This window comes from Canis lupus, chromosome 19, assembly GCF_048164855.1.
Source record: "Canis lupus baileyi chromosome 19, mCanLup2.hap1, whole genome shotgun sequence".
NCBI classification, from domain to species: Eukaryota; Metazoa; Chordata; class Mammalia; order Carnivora; family Canidae; genus Canis; species Canis lupus.
The window spans coordinates 7,915,699-7,936,725 of record NC_132856.1 but is presented as its reverse complement, the minus strand read 5'-3'; the positions used below and the strand labels follow the sequence as shown (position 1 = coordinate 7,936,725).

At 44.8% G+C, this 21,027-nt stretch overlaps 1 protein-coding gene across 1 annotated transcript in view; it reads left to right on the top strand.

Moving 5' to 3' along the window:
• SYN2 (synapsin II) overlaps positions 1–18,132 on the top strand; it is a 200,641-nt gene extending 182,509 nt beyond the window's left edge. The window contains exons 11-13 of the mRNA XM_072785093.1: positions 10,447–10,507; positions 14,577–14,796; positions 17,223–18,132. Coding sequence (XP_072641194.1) covers positions 10,447–10,507; positions 14,577–14,796; positions 17,223–17,358 — 417 coding nt within the window. The 3' untranslated portion in view covers positions 17,359–18,132. The remainder of the gene's footprint in view (positions 1–10,446; positions 10,508–14,576; positions 14,797–17,222) is intronic.
• The last annotated feature ends 2,895 nt before the right edge of the window (positions 18,133–21,027 follow it).

Below are 21,027 nucleotides of genomic sequence, written 5' to 3'. Positions count from 1 at the left end.
CCATGAGTGTCCTTTTTGCTTTCAAGTTATCCCTCTCTTCTCCATCATCAATTTCTTCTTTTCTAGACAATTATCACATCCACCCACAAACATCTCCCATTTAGAAAAATAAAGTAAAAGCCAATCCCACCATCCTACTGAAATTGCTCATGTCAAAAAGTGACTCCTTGTCACCTAGTTCTCATCTTTCCATCTCCTTATCTTACAGGACTTCTCAGTAGCCTTGATACAATTTCCCACACTCCCTCCTTCTTGAAACACTTTCCTTTCTAGGCCTCAGTGATCCTGTTCTTGCCTAGTTTTCATTCTACCTCATTGGTTTCTCCTTCTCACCTCCTTTGCTGGCCCCTCCACTTCTGCTAAACCTCCAAATGTCAGTGCCCTAGAACTTGGTCTGTGTATATTCCTTGGTGATCTCAACCAGACCATATCTATTTCCTGCCCTGACCACTCCTTGAACTCCAGATTCACATTTCTAACTCTTGCTTGACATCTTTATTTACATGTCTAAAGGCATCCTAAATATAACATGGCTAAAGCAGAACTCTTTTTCCCCCCTTAAATTTGTCCTTCCTTCTAATTTCTCCAAACAATTCATACAGGCATTCTTACCTACCTCTTTGCCTTCATACCATCCTAGCTCTTCCTCACTGGTAAGGTCTTTATATGAGCTGTGTCCTCTCTCTTAAATGTCCTTCCTTTTGTTTTTGCATGGCTGGCTCCTTCATGAGAATATAACTGAAATTTCCTCAGCTATCCAATCCAAAGTTTGGATCCAAATCACTGGCTACCACCCCTGCTTCTTTAATTTCCTGCATAGCACTTGCTATCAGCTAAAATCATTCCCATCAGTCCATTTCTTTGGCTCTTCCAGTAGAATGTAAGCATCTGGAGAGTAGGGGTCTCTTCACTTCTGTACCTCTAGGGTCTGCAGAGTAGCTAGCACCTGGTAGCCATTGAATACATCATGGGTATACTAAGGAAGGGTGGGTGAGAGTGATTTAGACAAGTGCAGTCAGTAGGAGAGTTAAACAACAATAACAAAACTAAGTCTGGCTACTTTTTTATTATCATCATGTGATAGCACTCCTATGCAAATGACAGTGATTAAAATATTCCTCCTACCCAGACAAACCATTCCTCTTCTCCTCCCCTAGATAAGGCATTGTAGCACAAATTTGTTGAATGAATTTCCAGATGGAATAACTGTCTTTAACAGCCCTTACAGCATATTGGAATTGGTGTCAGGATCTTATGAGTGATTTTGGTGGTGTGCATATGGAAGGGATATGAACCAAGGAATATTACCTGGGTCCCAGCCAGAATTCTGCATGATATGCACTGAGCCCTTAGCTGCTGTCACTAAATCACATAGCATTCCTCATTGTCAAGTCCCTCTTTTTGGCCTCTTTCTTCTGTGGCTCTGGCAGCTCAGGCTGAAAGAGCTTCTGGCCTGAGTCACAAGCCCTAAGAGCTACTTCTTGCCCAGTATTCTAGGTCAAGACCAAGACAGGCAATGACTAGCCATTTATCTACCTTTCTCTTTCTCTCTTTGTCTGCAGTCCCACCCTTACAGCTTTCATTAATTTGACTCTAGAAGAACTAGCCTGTAAAGGGGGCTGAGGGGGAGATTAGTAGAGGGCCCAACTTGCCTCCTTGTCAGTCAGGCACCTAGCCCAAGATGGATTAATTATAGAAAACAAAGAGCAAAGTCATTGGAGTGGACCCAGGCTAGCTGCTGTGCCCAGTTCAAAGCCATAGGGTGGGTTTCTAAGAGGCATTGGCTGTGTTGCTGAAAGTAGGGAGGTGAGTGGCAAAGCCTTATCTGGCTAATGACAACATACATGGTCTCAGCCTGACTGGACTGCCAGCTTCGGAGCTGCCCTAAGAATTGGCCAGGGCAATTGTTGGCTCTGAAGTGCTTCAGGGAGACTGTTTTCAAGGTGGCAGTGACACCTGGTGGCCAGTGATGGCCAAAGCCTCCAGGCTATATAACCTCCCTGCAGGCCCTGTTCTCCCATCCCCCACACACATTCACTGACCCCTGGGGTCTGCCTTCTGGGTCTGAGCTGGGCCTTATAATCCAGGGCTGTAGAGAAGTATATGCTGTTCCTGAGGCTTGGGAATCAGGAAGAGAACCTCAAGTAGACAAAGTTTTCAGGTCATACCAGTAGAGGTGTCATCCTGGGGCTCTCCATGTGTTCATCTTTTTAAATTTCCAATCATACTGCTTCCATTTTTATTATTTTCCTATAAATTCTTTCAGAGTCAAAGGGCTGAATTGCTAATGCAAGGATTTCAGGCACCAACAGGCTTTCTATTTGGCTTGTGGGTTATTCCCATGAGGAGTGATCCTAAGACTTGGTCTTTGGAGGCATTAGTACACATGTGGTGTCCAGGAGGAAGCCGAGCCTCTTCCCCTACTGTGAGCTGATCAGATCACACTTGCAATGTTGTTTGCAGTCTGAGGGCCACAGTATAACATGGACAACCTCTAACTCTAACTGGAATGTGCTCAGAGGAAATAACCAGGAGGTTGAGACATTTGGCAAACCTTTGAGTGAAAGTTAAAGGAGCTCCAGTTGAATAGCAATAGCCTCAAGAAGCTCATGATTTAGTACCATCAGTGCCCTTGTGGCTGTAATGGGAGAGGACTGGTGCCAAAAAGCTAACCTGACAAAAGACAGGAGTAAATTCTCTAACACTAGGAGAGAAAAAGGCTGCTCTGGGAAGTGGTGTGTGCCTGCCACATCATTGCTGATGTTTATTCAGAGGCAAGATGAGCCATTTGTCAGGGATATGGTAAAAGGGTGGGCTGTGGGTTAGGGCTGTTGGAGCAGGTAGCATAAAATCTTCCAGATCTAGGATGCTGTGTGCTAGCCACAGACCTGGAAATGGCAGTGATGAGACTTCAAAATTGAGGTGCTGAGGTCCATAAATCTGCAGCCTCTGGCCTCTGGTGGGACATTCCCCCAGTCCCTTTTACTAGTTCTTTGGACTAAAGAGATACTCAAAACATTTTCAGCTAGGTCTTTCCAGTGACAGAGGGTTGAAAAGATGAAGTCTCTGAGTACAAGGACACCAACACCAAGGAGGGGTTTCATTGTGGTCTAAAGTGCCATGCAGTTAGGGAAGGGCCACGACTCAGATCCCAATCATGGGACTAAGAGGGACTTACATAGCTAAGAAGAAGTAAATTTAGGACAAATGAAAGGCCTTCCTGCTTCCCACAGCAGGACTGGCTTTAGGGAATTTGTTCCCCAGTGAGCATAAGCTGAAAATGTGAGGAGATTTGAGGCAGGTTCAGATAAAGTCACTAGTGACCAGATCCCTTAGCAGACTATTCAGGGAAACTGACTATTTTAGGGATGTCTTAACTTTTAAGGGACATCTTTAATCACTTGAAGCTGACACTCTGACCTCGAGTGACCTGGCCCTTAGTGCCCCCGTAGGTCTTGTGGACTGCCCCCTTGGGACACTTCTTGTGTCCTTAGGAAGTCACTGATTGTGGGAGGGCCCCAATCCAGGAGATGAGCTCTGCCCTTGGAGTAGAAATTTCCTTCATGAAAGGAGGAGGAGGAGGAGCTCATCCTTGGGAACCTTTTATAACCTTTCAGTGGAAGGAAGGTAGGCACTGGTAACTGCTAGAGTGATCTCAGAAAGATCCCAAGGTGCCTGAAAACATGCTGTCCTTTGCTCCAACTGAACCTACAACCTCCCAACCACATTCCTTCCTGCAGCCTCATTCCCCCTGGGGTCCCAGACTGGGGGAGCGGAGCCTGGGGGAGCTGATCAGAATAGCTCTGTGCCATGTCAGGCAAGGAGCTTGGCCTGGCCTCTTTCCTGGGGCCAGACCTTGAGACCCTTTCCCAATTTCCTGTCTCAGATATGCTGAGCAAGCACAGGCCTTCCTCCTTGGTGGGGGCAGCTGGACACAGGCCAACAACTCTCAAAAGTTGAGTCACTCAGTGTCTTTCCTTCCTCAACTTTCCATCCTGCTGGGACCTGAGATAGGAGCTCCTGTCTCCCAGCTTGTCTGCTGAAAGCCAGAGGATAGCAAATTAAAGGTGCCTTTGACAAGACCCCACAAACCCTCATCCATGGGCTTGGTTTCTCTCCTAGACCAGTGATTTCCTGTCCATTCACCTTAAGAGCTAATATTTACTGTTCTAAAATGACTCTTCTGCATCTTCACAAGCCTTGTTGGAACAAGTCAATGATATACAGAGGGCGTGGTATAACCTAGCCCAGAATCCCCTACACACTGAGCTACTATGTAACAGGTGACAGGAAGCCACCCAAGGATACTTTCTCCATCAATGCATTAAATTCTAGAGCTTCATTAGAGTTGCATTCCTTTGGATTGATATTTATTATCATTTCTATAATAGTAATGATGCTTGTTTATATCATTGCTTTGACTAGCACCGTACAGTTTACAAAGCACAGACATTATTTTGAGTCTCACCACCCTTACATGAGATAGTAGGGCTCATGTAGGATAGTAGGATAGATACCAGATAGGGCTGGTATGTCTGTCTCTGTTTTGTACATCGGTAAAGAGAATGCAAACGACTTGTTCAAAGTCATGCGGTTTATAAGCAGGAGAGCTGGGTCTTCTGGTCCCCAGTTTAGGGGGACCCAGTTTAGGGAGTAGTATACAATACTATGCACTATGCCTTTTTCATGTCCCCACCAGAGCACTGGGGAAGGTAAGAATGGAGACAGCTGGGCCTTTGTGACCTTGTGTAAGGGAAAACCTTGTTTTCCTTCTCCTGACAACCAAGTGATAAACCTGCCAATCTAGAGGAGTCTCTGAGCTACACCTGCCTTTCCTGCCTCCCTGACTTCTCAGACCCACCCAGTGCGTTCAGCAAAGTGGGATACCAACCCAACTGGCTTTGATGGAAAGCGGTAACACACTCTACTTGTCAAGTGCTTCAAAGCCTGTGCCTGTAGACACCCCTGCTCAGACCCAATAGCTCCGGGGTCTTGCTGGGCTTAGACTCTGCAGCTAAGGAGGGCTGGTCTTCTATCTCAGACACCTAAAGAACTGAAAAATACAGGAAAGTATTAATGGAAACCAGAACCAGACAGCCTATGGAAGTCATCTGCCTATAACTTCATAACATCCTCCATAGCATCTCTGACCAGGGTTTTCCTGGCCCTGCTTAAACACCTCTAAGGCCAGGAAGCTCACTATGCCCATTATTCCTTGACCTTTGATCGGATTTACATTTGATCTTCTACTCAGTCTTAGGTGCTTCCATGGTTAGGTCACTTAATCCTTGCAATTGATCTGTTTGAGGAACTGAGACTCAGAAATTAAGTAACTTTCCCAAAGTCACATGAGGAAAGATGTCATTTCCATACTTCTCACCATGGGTACAGCTCCAGGTACCCATTTTTCCTCCATGTATCTATTTTAATTCCACTGATATCCCCCTTATTTTTTTTAACATTTTATTTATTTATTCATGAGAGACAGAGAGAGAGAGAGAGAGAGAGCCAGAGACACAGGCAGAGGGAGAAGCAGGCTCCATGCAGGGAGCCCAACATGGGACTCCATCCCTGGTCTCCAGGATCAGGCCCTGGGCCCAAGGTGGCGCTAAACCGCTGAGCCACCTGGGCTGCCTGATGTCCCCCTTAAAGGAACAGCCAGAACTGGTTGCATTGCTCTCTTGTGAGGCTTATCAGCTAAAAGAGCAATGGACCTGTGCCCTCCCCTCCTTGAGACACTGAAGCCCCTCTAACTGCATCAAATTTTTGGCAGCAGCATTATAAATGGAGACCCTCTGAGCTTGTTATCATTCTATAAAGCCATAATTGTTTGGGTTTTTTTTTTCTCCCTTATGCTGCTGCCAAGGCTTTCCCTTTGACTATAAGGGAAAAAGGCCCTTCTTTTTTTCAGTACAGCTAAGCACAAACATTGGACTACACATTCTTACCTGTTTGAGTCAACTCAGCTTCCTGAGGGAAACTGCAGCTCAGTCTGGCCATGAGCTCCTGCTGTGGGTTGGCTACAGTCCAGTCTTTGACAGTGACGCCAGAGTGGCCAGACTTCTGTGGAATTCAGCATCCCAGGCAGTTCTTGGTGACTGGAGACAGATCCCATGGTAGCCAAACCCCACGGGAATAGCCCTCAGCCCCAACAGATGGATGGCTTATGGGTGGAGCCAGAGAGTCTCAGCCTAGCAACGGACAGTCCTAGGGGACTCTTCTTCTACCCCTCATAGTCCCTGGGAAGTCTTCAGTCCACAACTTCTGTGGAGCCAGAAAAGGGTGAAGCTTCCTAGGCGCCAGAGAAGGGTGGCCAAGGCATATTCCCAGGCTCCAGTTCAAAGGACTGCCTCTGGGAGCTCTTCCTCTGAAGCTTTTGGAAGGGAACTTTTGGGATCAGTTCATCCATGTCTTATTTATATATTTCTGAAGCTGAGGAGAGCCAGGGCCAGCCTTCATTAGTATGATTACTCTGTCAACTCATCCAATGAGTGTCTGGAGTTCTACCATTAGAGATTAATCTATGGGATTTTAAAGGGTTTCTCCTCTCCCCACCTCCCCTCCCCCCGAATCATAAATTTCAGGGTAGAAGGAACCATAGTGTTCACCTAATATATCTCATGTTTAGTGAAGGCATATTCTCTACGATATTTGGTCAGCTGATTCTCTAGCCTCTACAGGAACACACCCACCTTCCAAGATAACCTCTTCCACTGATTTTACTATAGAAAGTTCTTCCTATAACTGAAATTCTACCTTTCTGAAGCTTTTGCCCAATGGTCCTGGTTCTGATCTCTTATTAAATGGTTTTCCATAACTCTATCTAAAAATAAAAATTTTCTTGGAGGAGAACATCTTAAGCTGTTCTTGACCAATGCCTGAGATGATTGGCAGCCATGCGTGGTATGGGGTGAGGCCTCAGGGAAGGAGACTGGCAAGAGCCTATATAGTGGCTCCACAAACAATATGAATTTTGCTGTCTTTCGTATGAGTATTCTTCTCAGGCAATGAGAAACCATAACACTGATAGATTGTCAGGGAGATCAAAGGAGGCTTTACTATCACAACTAAATAAGGTTCTCTAAAGCCTACGAATAGAGCACTGCAAGGGGTATTCCATCATGGGCATAAGACTTGGGTAACAGAATTTCAGAGGAAATTCCTCATCAATATCATTGTCATCTATTGTATTTTACTTAGAAACTACAGAGTCCAGTGCTTATAGATATCTTGATAGATGGATGGACAGATAGAAAGATAGATAATCTCACTTCACATCACAGAAACCTTTTGAAAAGAAGTGGGTACAGAGGGATGAAATAACTTGCCCAAGGTCACAAAGCAATTAAGTGGCACACCTGGATTGAACCCAAGGTCTTCACAGACCAAAAGCCCAACTTCCTCAGTCACTCTTCTATCCAGTCTTAAAGACCTACTGCTGGAGACCTAGGCAGCAATGTGTGTGTGTGGTGGTGGTGGTTGGGGGCTGGGAGGGGGATTGAACCCCAGCCCCATCTTAGCATGCCAGAAGCCCAGGTAGAAAGGCCACCCTGTTATCTATGCACCCTTTATCAAACACTGTACACTGTATCCTGGCCCCAGACTTAACTGGCTGGCAACCAGGTCATGAGAAAGAAGAGGTCACAGTGGGAATGAACTCTTAGGCTTAAAATGTCCTTGGGTTAGGAAGTCTTGATGGAAGCAATATCTGCTTCTTTGATGCTTGTTTTAACTTTACCTTCTGTACCTGATATACAGGTACACATAGCAGGCCTCAAGTTTAGTTCCCTAACCTGAGCATTTTCAGAGCTGCTCACTAGAGTTGATACCAAATACTTACATGGTTTAACTTCTATGATCTAACAATATGCCTCTCCTAAAGAATTATACTCTAGTCCTTTTTGGATTTTCACCATTATTTTACTTGCATCATTTATTTAACAAGCATTTATTAAGGATCTCTTATATACTCAGCCCTATGCTTGATGGTGTTGGTAAAATGATGATAGTCTTGAATTTTTCAAAATATTCCTAATTCTAACTATTTTAACTTTTTAAATAAATAGTTCCTGTTCCAGGCCATATGTCCCTATTTTTCTTTAAAAACAAGGGCATTGCATTTGTTAAGAATTCATGAGAAGATGAAGATACATAGTCTGTGCCTGAAGGATGTGTCAGTCTTCTTGGGCATATCATCTAGGCTTTAGGATCACAACACAGCATTACAAAGACCCTCTTTGGTAGTATGAGTTTCCTATATGCTGTTTCAGGATTTCAGAGAAGAGATCACAGTCAAAAGGGGCAGCTGAAGGGAAGATTTCATAGATGAGGAAGAAAATTACTTAGACATCTAAGATGTTTTGGATGGGATTGGTAGAACAGGTGCAAAAGTATTCCTGTAGGGTACTCAGCACAAAAAATTATGTGTTCTAGCCTTGAGAATAAACAGTGAGGGATCAGGCCTGGAGGGAGCCAGTATGCTTAAGACATGAGGGAGAGAGAAGGCTAGATTGGCCAATTCCAACCATGCTGAAGCAAGTTTTAGATGTCAGCCTGAGGGATGTGGTTGTCATCCTGCTGGCAGGTTGTCATCCTGCTGGCAATAGAAGAAAATATGACTATCAGATTGCCTGGCCTCACAGCCCAGCTGCATTAGCCTCTACTGTGTGACCCTGGATAAATTACCTGACTTAGTTGGGCCTCAATTTCCTTGTCTAAAAATTAGGGATGTTGATAATAATAGCATCTACCTCAGAGAGGTCTTATGAGGTATGCAATATATCAAACTGCCCATCGTGTACCTGGCACATAGGTAGTATTAGCTATAAATTATTAAAGCAGTAAAGTGGCACAATTAGGGAAGGAGCATAAGAGGACACTAGGTAGGCACGGGATAGATTAGAGAGAGAGGAGACTATCTGGTAGTGTAGTAGTAGTAGTCATTGCCTAGTAGTCTAAGCAAGAAATGGTACAGGCTTGACCAGCAATAGTCAGGAAAAGGTGGTGAATCATAGATATTGAAAGGGAAGAATGGATGGGTCTTGCTCCTGACTGGATGGTGTGGTCTCTAGGTGATGTATTGGTGGTGGGTATTTCGGTGCCAGAGCTCAGACCAAGCATCTTGGATCCCATGACAGTATTTGGAAGAATGGGAAGGCAAGTGTTGTGCTTGCTGTGATCTGTGAGAGGGTGGAGATTGTAGATAGAACAGGTACCCTCTGATGTGGTGGCACTAAGGACATTTCAAAGGTCCTCTGCCTCCTACTGCCCCAAATCCTCTTAGTAAAATAGTTTTAGACAATGGTGTTAAAGACCATGACACTGGAGAGGGTAACACTTCAGTTCTTCTTGAGCGGAGCTGAAAAAGGCTGGAGAGGAGACTGATGGTGAGAATGGGAGGCCCATAGGAAATGGGGAACAGGAGAAGAAACAGTTTTCATGTGGGAGTAGGGCTGAGGGACACGTCACAAGGGAGAGGAGCACTGAAAGAGGAAGCGGGAGCATGCTGGGGACATGCTCAGCCCATTTCACAGCCCTGCCCCTGCAGCTCCCTCTGTGACATCACCATGAGCACACTTGGCAACTCTTAGGCTTTATAGAGCATTTCCCTTGTACTGAATTTAAGCTACAACTGCTCACTGCCTTTAATTCAAATGGTAGACAAACTGAAGTCACATGCATCTTCAATCCTTTCAGGGCATAATCAGAATCACAGCTGGGAGGAGAGGAAACATGGGAGTGGAGCCATGTTGTTGGGTAAAATGTAATTATGCTATCTGAGAAGGAAAAACAGCTTGGCCTTGAGCACTTCTACAAGCATTAACATCTTACCCCTTCCCTCTGGGTAAAGGAGGCTTGGGGGAAACAGAAGACTGGCCCCAAGTCCTTCCCTAGGGAGTTCCAGCATAGCCCAAAGAGTGGATCTGACCCCAGAGCCACCTCCAGAGCTGATTCCACATCAGAGTTCATTCCACAGAAGTGAGGCAAATCTGGGCTCATCATCTGGTCCAGCTCCTAATCTCAGGGCCCTGAAGTGCCTAAAGCCCAACCCAATCTCTGGACTTCGGTGTCGATCCTCCCTTTCCTTCAGGAAGCTGGGCCTGTAAGTATTGAAGGAACTAGACAGCAGGCAGCCACCAGAGAAGAAACCAGGTGCTGTTAGAAGACCCAGAGCATCTAGAGAGAATAAGTCTAAAAATAAGAATAAGGAGGGAAATGAAAAGGGGGTTTAGGAGGTCTCAAGCCCACTGCCTAGGAACCTTGCCCCAGCAACACCAGAGAGGCTGAGAACTCCTTTGAAGTGTATTTCTGGAACAGCAGAAGCCTTTAGGCCAGATCCCATGGATCCCATCACATCCCACTGCACTCATGCCATGGAGCCACAGGGTTTCTCTTCGGAATCTGCTTGCAGTCTTGTTTTTATCTCTTTTGCATTTTGTCTTCCAGAGTGGAACACTTAAGGATCCGGACTCCAGCAAGACCCCACCTCAGCGGCCAGCCCCCCAAGGTTGTTTACAGTATATTCTCGACTGTAATGGCATTGCAGTAGGGCCAAAACAAGTCCAAGCTTCTTAAAGTGATTGGTAGTTCATTTTTCAAAGCAGAAATTTTAAGCCAAAAACAAACAAGGAAAGAAAGGAAAGCGGGGAGGGAGCAACAGACCCTCCCTTTGGTGCCGTTTCTGCATTCTTTCAATACTGACTGGACTGTGTTTTCCTATGCAGTGTCAGCTCCTCTGTCTGGTTGTTTACCTGTTCCTGTTCGTGCTTGTAATGCTCACTTATGTTTCTCTGTATAACTTGTGATTCCAGGGCTGTTTGTCAACAGTGTACAAAAGAATTGTGCCTCTCCCAAGTCCAGTGTGACTATCTTCTGGGTGGTTTGATAGTATTTTTTAAAGTATTACATAATGTGGGGTGAAAAAGGACTGGGGGGTTGGACAGGGGAGAAACAAAGACCACAAAAATAAAACCCAACTCCTCTCCTCCACCTTCCCAGGCTCAGATTAAAGCGCCCCCCACCCCCTGCTTACCTCCATGAGTGTGCTTGGGATCTTCAACGAATTGTGCTTTTTGCTTCCTTTCTGCATGGCTAGGGTAAATAGAAGTTTAAGAGATTTTCAAGGTCTAATTTCCATAGCTTCATCCGTTGAATCTGAAGGCATCCACCTTTTTCTCCATTTGCTAAAATTTGGTGCAGTTTGAGTTTATGTGAATAGGCTGGCTGTGCCTGTAGAGCTCTTGTGTTTTTAGTGATGACATGAAATATAAAGAACAAGCTATTTCCGGGAATGTGTTTTGTACTTTATATCCCAGTGTACCTTCTTTTTTATTATTAACTAATTAGCTATGAGATTAGACAAAAAAGAATGGGGCCGCTGATGTGCAATATCAAAGTGAACTTGTGAGTATTTTCTGTGTGTTGATCTCAGTCCCCTAAGTTGTTTTTCCTTTGTTGCTGTTTCTGAATTGGCTGTATTATGTGCTTCTGTGGAATTGAGGCTGATTTGTATTCCCCAAAGCCTGACTTATGTACAGAGATGATTCTTTAGCAATTTTGGACATAGGATGCAGGAAGCTACTGAAAGTCTGAGAAGGATTCGACCATCTTGCTCTTGACCTCTCCCTAGGCAATCATGAGACCAAATGAGAAATGTCCCATTTCACAGAGTGGGTACACTGCCTACAGAACTATGAGGTAGATTTCTGCCTTCATTTTCAGCTGTTACAAGAGCCCCCCCAGAGGCCAGAGAATGGGGTGTTTTATCTTTCCTGGAAAGACCTATCTCTGATTTTAGCTTGGGTGTGTTTGGGGCAGAGGCTCCACAGCCATGGCTCTTGAAGAAGCCTCACCAGTTTGTCCTCTTTCCTCTGACACAGAGTTCCTGGGCTATGCTGAGGCAGTTAATGAAAGCAGTGCCTCATCTTGCCATCTCCTAGCCAGGTTGGGACAGGCACTGAGTGGTCTCCTCTAGGATGGAGGTCCGTGGGAGTTCATGCCAGCAGTTTCCATTTTAAATAAGTGCTTCTAGCTCTACTGTTACATTCCTCTCACTTCTATGCTGACATGTTACCGTTCTGGATTCCAGGTCTGAGGAATAAATAGTATTGATAGTATGATGTATGGGTCAAGGGCACATGCCCTAGTTTCTCCTTTGGTTGCTGGCAGATTCTGAGGCTACAGAGAAATGCACTGAGTGTGAGTGTTCTCATCTGTGATCCCTCCCTTAGATGGTGATGGTGATCGATCTGTTGTAAATATATACATATATGCATTTATGCACTTCCAGGTGAGTTGCATAAGAATCAGGTCCTTAAATACCTCCCAATCTGATGAAATGGTAGAAAGGAATAAAGCAACATTTCCCAGAATGGAGGAATACATTTTTATTTTTGTATTTTTTATTTTTTGTCCAAGTGGTGAGCTGATGGTGGTGTTGCTTCTCTGCATGTTATCAGTGTGAACATTCAGGTGCTTTTCATGTGACATTTGTGAGCCACAAATACAAAGTTGCCATTTGAATTCAGTCAGGCTCCAGAGTGGTGTTAGCCAAAGTTTCTCAGGTCGGGGAGAAACTGATTAGGGCTCCTACTGCCAAATGGAAGCAGGCAGCATAACCTGACTATCATGTGCCCTCAGGCAGCATGCTAAGGGAGAACTCTGTGGCCTGGGGGACATCCATGTCACAGTATAGGATTGCTGTTCAGGTGTTTTGTATCCATTTATTTTCTGATGTTGTCCCCTTTTTTTGTACCAATCCAGCTGGGAAAACCTCAGCCAATGCTGGAAGTGTGATTTAAGTACCTCTCTTTTGTGACTCTCTTGTACAGCTTAATGTGCAATAAAGGAAAAGTTATATCTGTCTTCAGTGTTAAGTTGTAAAGTTTCTGGCTATTCAAGTATCTCTGTGCAAGTGGGAAAGAACTCAGGTTCCTGGTATAAGAGGTTGAGCTATCCACCTGCTGTACTTTGCAAGAAAAGGCTAATACAAATGATGCCAAACTTTGGAAGAGGCAAAAACTGGTTAACATGAAATATGCTGGTCTGTCGGCTTCATCTTCACTGGTTATCCAATTTGAACTTGGAACTTCAAGTTTTCAATCCCAAATTACATTTACGTATTTATTTATGTAAAACTAACTCTGGTATTCATTGGTAATTGATACAGTGGAGCCCACGCCATGTATTAAGGAGAGGCGCTGATAATCAGGGGTGCACAGTGATGTTGATGTATAATTCTGCCTCTCCAGAGGGTATGGGTATTCTGGTGTTTCTAAGATACTAAGTTACAACACAACTCTCTTAGCTCTTGAGTTTCCATAAGCCTGCTCCTTCTAACGGGCTCATGAACGTGGATGCTGAGAGTGAGACTTGAGAAGTTGGGTCTCTCAGGCCAATTATGCATCATTTCCACTAGTCAGTATGTACTGATGGGGGCATCTTTTGACTTTGGACTGCAAGAACCACCACCACCACCACCCTGCCCCGGCCCTAAGTCTGAGCAAGCAGGTATCATACTTACTGCCTTACTGCCCCAGAGGGAGGATGGCCTTTTTTTCCCTCCAGGCCACCAGGTGGTTTTCTGTCTTATGCTGAGAGAATGGTATCCTGGTCCTTTTGGGGGTGGGGATAAGGGTAAGGGGCTGCTTCTTTGTGGGATGGTGACCACAACAACCCCAGGGGAGAATAGGACTTGGATTTCTGGAGAATTTCACCACATACACTGGGGAGAGGGTAGAGGCTCCTGAGGATGGTACTATGAGGCAAAAGAGTACATGGAAACAGAAGATTCCCCTAGTCATGTGCTTGAGTTAATGTTAAAATGAAGCCCTGGTTGGGCGGAGCATGGCAATCAGACATGTGCAGGTCAGGAGCTGGACAAGGCCCTGCTCCGTAAAAACAATGCAAGTCTGTGATCATTAATGATCATAAAGCACACAATACTTTTTTTTTTTAAGCACACAATACTTTTTGAAGAACTTTCTTGTCCATTAACATCTTTGAAACACTACCAATCTTGAAAGACAACTAAGACTAGAGATTATTTTTTCATAGTTTGATGGTTTATAAACACCAAGGCCCAGAGAAGTTTGCTGACTTGCTCAGGGAGTCACTAATAGACTGTGTCTTGGATTTTCTGATTCAAAGCCTGTGCTCTTTCCATTGCCTTTGTACTGCGTCTACTGTGTGGAACTTGAGACCTCCCAGTAAACCGTGGGGCAGGTTGCCCTATACCTGAGGAACCTCTGGGGAAGAACGGTGGGGTCCCTCTGTTCTGGGGGGCCTTCTGTAAAAAAGCTTGCTTCTGGTCAGGGCCACTCATCCCATGGTTTCTTCCTTGTCCTCCTGATTTCTGCTGTGCCTGAGGTGCTGTGTGTCTCAGGAGGAGCAAGTAGTGGCAGATGTATGAGGGAAACCAGGGACTGGCTCTGGAGCCCTACAGAGCCTCGGGTAGCTTCTTATAATAGAGCTTATCCTTTTGATAATTAACTAACCTCACCCTTTAAGACATAGATTCTAATAAGGAAACCCTTTGATACGGCTAAATTATGAAGTTTTTCTTGTACTGAACCTAGGGGGCCCTGGGCAACCCCAAGGAATGCAACCCCCAGGCAAGGTGCTGCCTCCACGCCGGCCTCCCCCTGGACCATCACTGCCACCTTCCTCCTCTTCTTCCTCCTCCTCTTCTTCCTCCACCACCCACGGAGATGCACCCTCCAGCAGCAGCTCCCTGGCAGAGGCCCAGCCACCCCCGGCTGCTCCACCACAGAAGCCCCAGCCTCACCCACAGCTCAAGTAAGAGACAACTCAGCAGCTCCTTCCCCTCCCCTCTTCCTGCCCCTCCTCACCGGCCTTAGGCTCCAGAGCTGCTAGAAAGCACCCTTGTTCAGGCTTTCTTCTACAGATATTTTTGTGGGGCTTTTTTTGGTTTTGGTTTTGGGTTATTTTTTTGGTTGGGGGTATGGTTGGGGTTGATTGGGGAGGGTAGAAAAGAAGGAAGTGAAAGTCTAAGGTCTAGCTAAAAGCTCAAACCCTCCCCTTTCTTCCTGGGGAATGCCAATAAGGCAGAGTTACTGCCCTTTTCCTATTCTTATATTAGCTTAGAGTGGTTCTTTCTTTCTTTCTTTCTTTCTTTTTAAATCCTGTCTCCCACTCTTTTTTCCATTCCTTTTCTGTGCGTGTGTGCATGTGTGTGTGTGTGTGTCAAAATTTTTTTTAAAAAATCCTCTTTCCTGCCTCTGACTCAGAATTTAGGGTGTGCAATCAGCAAGGCTGCCCAGAAGGAAAAGGGGGAAGTAGTTAAATCCATTTCAACTTTTTACCTTCAGCTTTGTCAGAAGGAGGTCAGTTTCTGGCGTGGCCATCAAAGGAAGGCCCAGCTAGAGACACCCTGAGGAACTCCATCTTCTTGGTCTTCCTCACTCCTTAAAAGCTCCCCCTACACAGTCCTGCTTCAGAGGAAGAACTGAGGGTTCATGGGAAGCAGTATAGCTGTACTTAGGATGGAAAGCACCTGAGTTGGATGGTGCCCTCTCCCCTAGAACCAGAGATACCTCTCTCCACTGTCCCCACACAGACCTCTGTCATCACTGTCAGCAGAGACAGGTATGGCCTGCAGGGATGGGAGTGATCCATCTGTGCTTCTCAGAGTGAGGTGATGGGAATCTTCAGGGAGGGAGGGAGAAAAGAAAGCTACTTAGACATGAGTCTGGTCATGTATAGTTGAATAAACTGCTCAGAGATTTGGTTAGGATTCAGGCTCAGGTAGTCCAGATGACCACTTTCTCTGGGTCTTCCAACCCTCATGACTGGAGGGGCATTATCCACTACTGCTCCCCAACTCTGGCCAGTGGCACATTTCACCTCTCACCTGCCCCATAACCTCCCCTCAATCCAATTGTTTTCTGCATGCTGACTTTTAAAATCTCCCTTACCTTCTCATTAGTCAATTCTAGCCCTAGTCTGAGGGCTGATCTTTGGGTTGTCACTGCCTTTGGGCTGAATTTGTTGAATAGAGCCAACAAGCAAGAGGCTTATATGCCATGCCCCTGGCTGTGCATGCAGAGGAGGCCCTCCTTCCCAGAGGCCAGCATGTTTGGGGCTCATCCTCAACCATAATGGAAGGCCATCTGTTCACAGTCACTGTAGGAGAGAAACTGCTCACACTCCCATAGAAGGGAATGTTGGGGACTGACACCAAATGTAGAGAAGGGTTGGGGGCCCTAAGACATCAGGAGAAGAGTTCTATAGCTAGAAATCATCAGGAAAGAGACAGTGAAAGTCAGGGAGACATGAGAGACCACTGGAGATACCATACCTTGTATTTTCTTCTCAAGTACTGGGTTTGGCCTCCCTTTGACGTTCTTGTCTTTTTCCTCTCTGAATCCCTAGGTCTCAGGGGAAAAATAGATTCCTAAAATGTGTGTGATTTGAGTTTTTAATGAGAAAACTGCCTAACGTCCTTGTGTACACCTGATATGTATCTCTTTTGCCCCTGGATATCCTGAACTGCACCGACCTCATATTAGGGCTCCTCTGAGGAAGGCTACAAAGGATGGTCATGTCCATTTTAAAAGCAGATAACTTGAGGCCTTAGTTTATTCCAAGTTTATTTGGAATCAGAGAAGAAAAAGCAGAGTATAAAGACCGGAGAAATCCTAGAGAGCATTTTACAAAACATCTGCACATGACAGATGAGAAACCAAGTCCAGAGAAGCACAAGACTGAGTGAAGGGCAGATCCAACACTTTGACCCAGGTCTTCTGATGCTGGCTTCACCACTAGACAGTTGATGGAAAAGAGAGTGCAGAGAGTCTAAGGTCCCCTAGTTGCTATATTTAATCAGAAGGAAAAGGTATGAGATTCCTAGATTAGTACTTACCAATTGGGACCTCTGAAATGTAGCTTGTAAGCCATTTAGTTTAGCATTAAGTATAAGAAACAGCTTTTAAGTCGCTCCTTCTCCCTCTTTCCTTTCTCTTTTCCCCCCTCTCCCTTTCTCCCACACTGCCCCCATCCTTTTCTGTTTAGCAGCACTGAAGGTGAGGATGATAGCACAGGGGCCTCCCCGGGTCCTGGCAGCACTCCACTGGCTTTCTCCTCCGTCACCCTGGTCTCCCTGGGGTGGGAGTGGGGTTCGGTTGTATATTCTCATGTCACCGTCTTTCCCTCCCTCACTGGGAACACCCTCTCTCACATTCTCTCTGGTTTTTATCTTCAAGCAAGTCGCAGTCCCTGACAAATGCCTTCAGCTTCTCTGAATCCTCCTTCTTCCGGTCTTCAGCCAATGAGGATGAAGCCAAAGCGGAGACCATCCGGAGCTTGAGGAAGTCCTTTGCCAGCCTCTTTTCAGATTAGCTCTCCAGATAACACGGGGGCACCTAGCCCAACTGGGAAAGGCATCTATCTGAGACATTTGCCAATAGTCAGCCACGCTTGGTGGTGTCCCATGACCTTGATGTGTGTGGCCCTTTCCTCTGCTCCGTTGTGCTAAGTGATATTGTGCAGCTCAGAAAAGACCATGCGAAAGTCTCAGGGCGAGTGCCTAACCAGCAAGGGGCACCTGACATCAGAGAGAATAGAGCTGCTTTCCTGTAGTCCTAAGCGCTTCCTCTGAGGTCATCGTTTGCTGTGAGTTTAGTGGCCTTATTGTGACAGCGCCGTCATGTCTTATTCTTCTTCATGAAACAGGATTCCCTTCACTGAGGACTCTTGGTAGCTTAACCTCAGATGCAGTGCTAAGCATGCCCGCGGTTTAGTCAGTGCTGCCTATTTGGGGATATACTTACCCCAAAATGCTCTTGGCTCTAAGTGTTAGGAACTTACCCACACTTGGATTCCGTGTCGTACATGTGTAGCTGTTTAAAACACACCTGCCCAACACAATAGATTCCTCGACCACTCTCATGGCAAAGCACCTTTAGTCTGTTGATACTGGAGAGAACAAGATCCCCCCTACCTTTTCTCTCCTCCGGAGAGCAGTTCTTATGTGCGTGCTGCAGTGATCTTGAGCTCCGAAGCTGCATTGTAGAGAATGCATGCCACTGTAACAGCAGTATGCCAAGTTTTGTGTTCATCTCCAAATAAATGTTAAGACATTTGGTGTAATAAAAGCAGCAGCATTAACCAGCATTTGATTCAGCTGTGAGGGATCCCCTAGGCCACCCTTTTGGCTGAGAGAGTATATGTGAGACATACGTGTGTGCTTGCAAGTATAGGGAAGGGAAAAGTCTAGGAGAGTGAAGCTGTTTTTGCCAGTATGTTTGTGAATGTGTTTATGTGTGACTGACTGTATGCAAGTGGTTGAGAGCATGGCTATCCTTTAGATGTCACATATGCTGGGCCTCCTTGACATCTTCCAGTGAATGTTTCCTGCAGGACAACTGAACTTCCTTTGGTAACTCAACATCTCTACCACTTTTACTAAATTTGTGGCCTTTCTAGTAAGCATAGCACCCTTGTTCCTATGGCATCCAAGTTAGACCTACTTGTCTGGTCCATCAAGCTCCTCACCCAAAGCCACATGGTGGTGCCAATGAGGCTGGACCAACCAGCTCTGAGGAATGGAATCCCACAAGCCTGGCCTCAGGCATCCTAAAGAGGTCTGTGATTGAGGGTGGGCTCTACAAGGGATTTCATTCTGGCTTCTTCACAGCTCACATAAGAGTAGGCTCCCAAAGATTACAAATCCTGTGAAGACAAGCACCACATCTGCACTAATAAATGGAAACCAGTATATTAACATTATATCTATATAATTTCCAACACATACCCATCCTGACTCAACAAAATAATACTCAACTGAATGCCGCTATCTTGTTAACCCTCCTCATAAGCAGTAGATGCCGAAAGGCCAGAGAGTGAAGTTCTCTGGCACCAGGGTCTCCTTTCTAACTCAGCCCATGGTTTCAAGGTTCAAGGATCCAGAACTCTACCTCCTTCTTACAAAAAATCGGAAGTAGAACTTCCCATTGAGTGGCTCACTGGGTGGGGTGGGAGGTGTGTGGAAGCCCTCCTCCCTCAACAACATACATAACTAGAGAATGAACTATTAAACTAAAGAAAAAGGTGGGGGGCAGAGAACTCCCTACACTCCAGGGAATTGATCTTCAAGGTTCCCTCTATTTCCAAACAAGAGTCTGCCATTTGTGGTCATTTCTGTCCCCTCAATTCTAAAAATGTTTAGTAGAATGCATTCATTTCATCAAAAAGCGTTTCTTGAGCATTTACTATGAGCATAAACACTGTGATGGAGTCAAAGAAATGTTTACTAACATTTTCATAGTGCTTACTAAGTTTCAGGCACAATTCTAAGGTACTTAACATATATCAATTCATTTACTCCCTCCAAGAATCCTATATTATAGGTACTATTACTGTTTTACAAATGAAGAAATGGAGGCACATCAAGATTCAATAACTTGATCAAATTCACCGAGCTGGCATGCAGTAGAGCTGAGATTTGGATCCAAGCAGTATAGCAGTATAACTCATGACCTTGACAATTTTGCTGTATTATTTTTATTTAATCTAGCAAAGGAAATAAGATATAATTTTATTAAATTGTATGTCATGTGAAAGCAAAATAAGAAATACACACAAAAATTCTTCACATCTATACCTTCTTCCTTCTTTTACCTTCTTTCTATACATTGGCCCCAGGAAAGGAGCAGCGGGAGAAGGTCAGAGAACTTATTAGTGTTGACCCCTTGTCTTAGAACCATGAGTAACATACACAATGTATCTTATTCTGATTGAATATAGTTCTGGTTCTTAAAAAATTACTCATTCTTCCACATGTGATGTCAGACCAAAAACCACAAATGGCTTATTTAGAAAATGAGTCAGCCAGGAACTGCTAGGGTGACAAAAAGGGGAGGCATTTACCATAGGTCATGTAGCACCCTAGTCCAAAGGACACATGGATTCTACTCAACCCTTAGTAATGGGGTGGGGTCAGAGGTGGGGGAGTTCCATTTAGAAACACTCCTCTTGGCACATAATAAAGCTGGCCTCAGAGATTGGGAAATTTGCCACTCACCACAGTCAATAAATATTTAATATTGTGATAAAAATAAACGATCTAAACCTGGGATCTTCCAAGGTTGGTGATAGTCCACATAGATCTTGAAGCCTTCAGTCTGTAGGCCAGTCATGACCACTCTGCAGCCCTCTAGGCAGCTCATGGGGATTCCCTACCCATATCTTTACCCCAGATTAACAAGGATACAACACTTCATCCCAGCCCCATGGAACTTCCCATCTCCTTGGGTCAAGATTAACTAATTCTGCATATTTATTTGCTCACAACTCTTGTTTGTATATTTACTAAGCTCAACACATTTTGTGGGAAGAATATAAAAATGGATTAAGCAAAAATTCTGCCCTTATAAAATTTACCATCCAGTAGAGAAGGTAGCATATATACAAATATAAAGAAGGAAGTGATCAGTGCTGTAAGACATACACAGTCAAAATGTTAGTTTGGGAAAAAATTAAGCTTGATAGGCATTGGTAAAGAAATAGGAGTCAGAATGCTTACACATTGCACATGGGAACATATGTTGGTACTACCACTTAGGGGAACAATTTGGCAATATTTAATGCATAAACCCTATTACTCAATAATTCCATTTCTAGACATCCACTTGCACATGTACTCAAGAAGGCAAGTAAAAGGATATTAGTCACAGCACCATTTATGAAAAAATGGAAACAACCAATTGTCTCTCATGGAGGAATTAGAACATAAATTGTGGTTTACTCATAAATTGGAATACTATATAGAAGTTAAAGAAATAAAAATATTTGTGGAATTCAGTTAAATTCAGATAAGATGTGGAAGGAGAATGAAAAAAAAGCCAAATAAATGTAAAATGCAACAAGCAGTACAACAAGCAGTAGGTGTTATGGGGGTGGAGCATACTTCTAGCTTGAGTGTCAGAGAAGGGGAGCACCCTACTAGTGAGTTGTGAGCAGCCCACAGGATGAGGAGACATGCCCACTAGAGAAATGGGGTGAGCACAC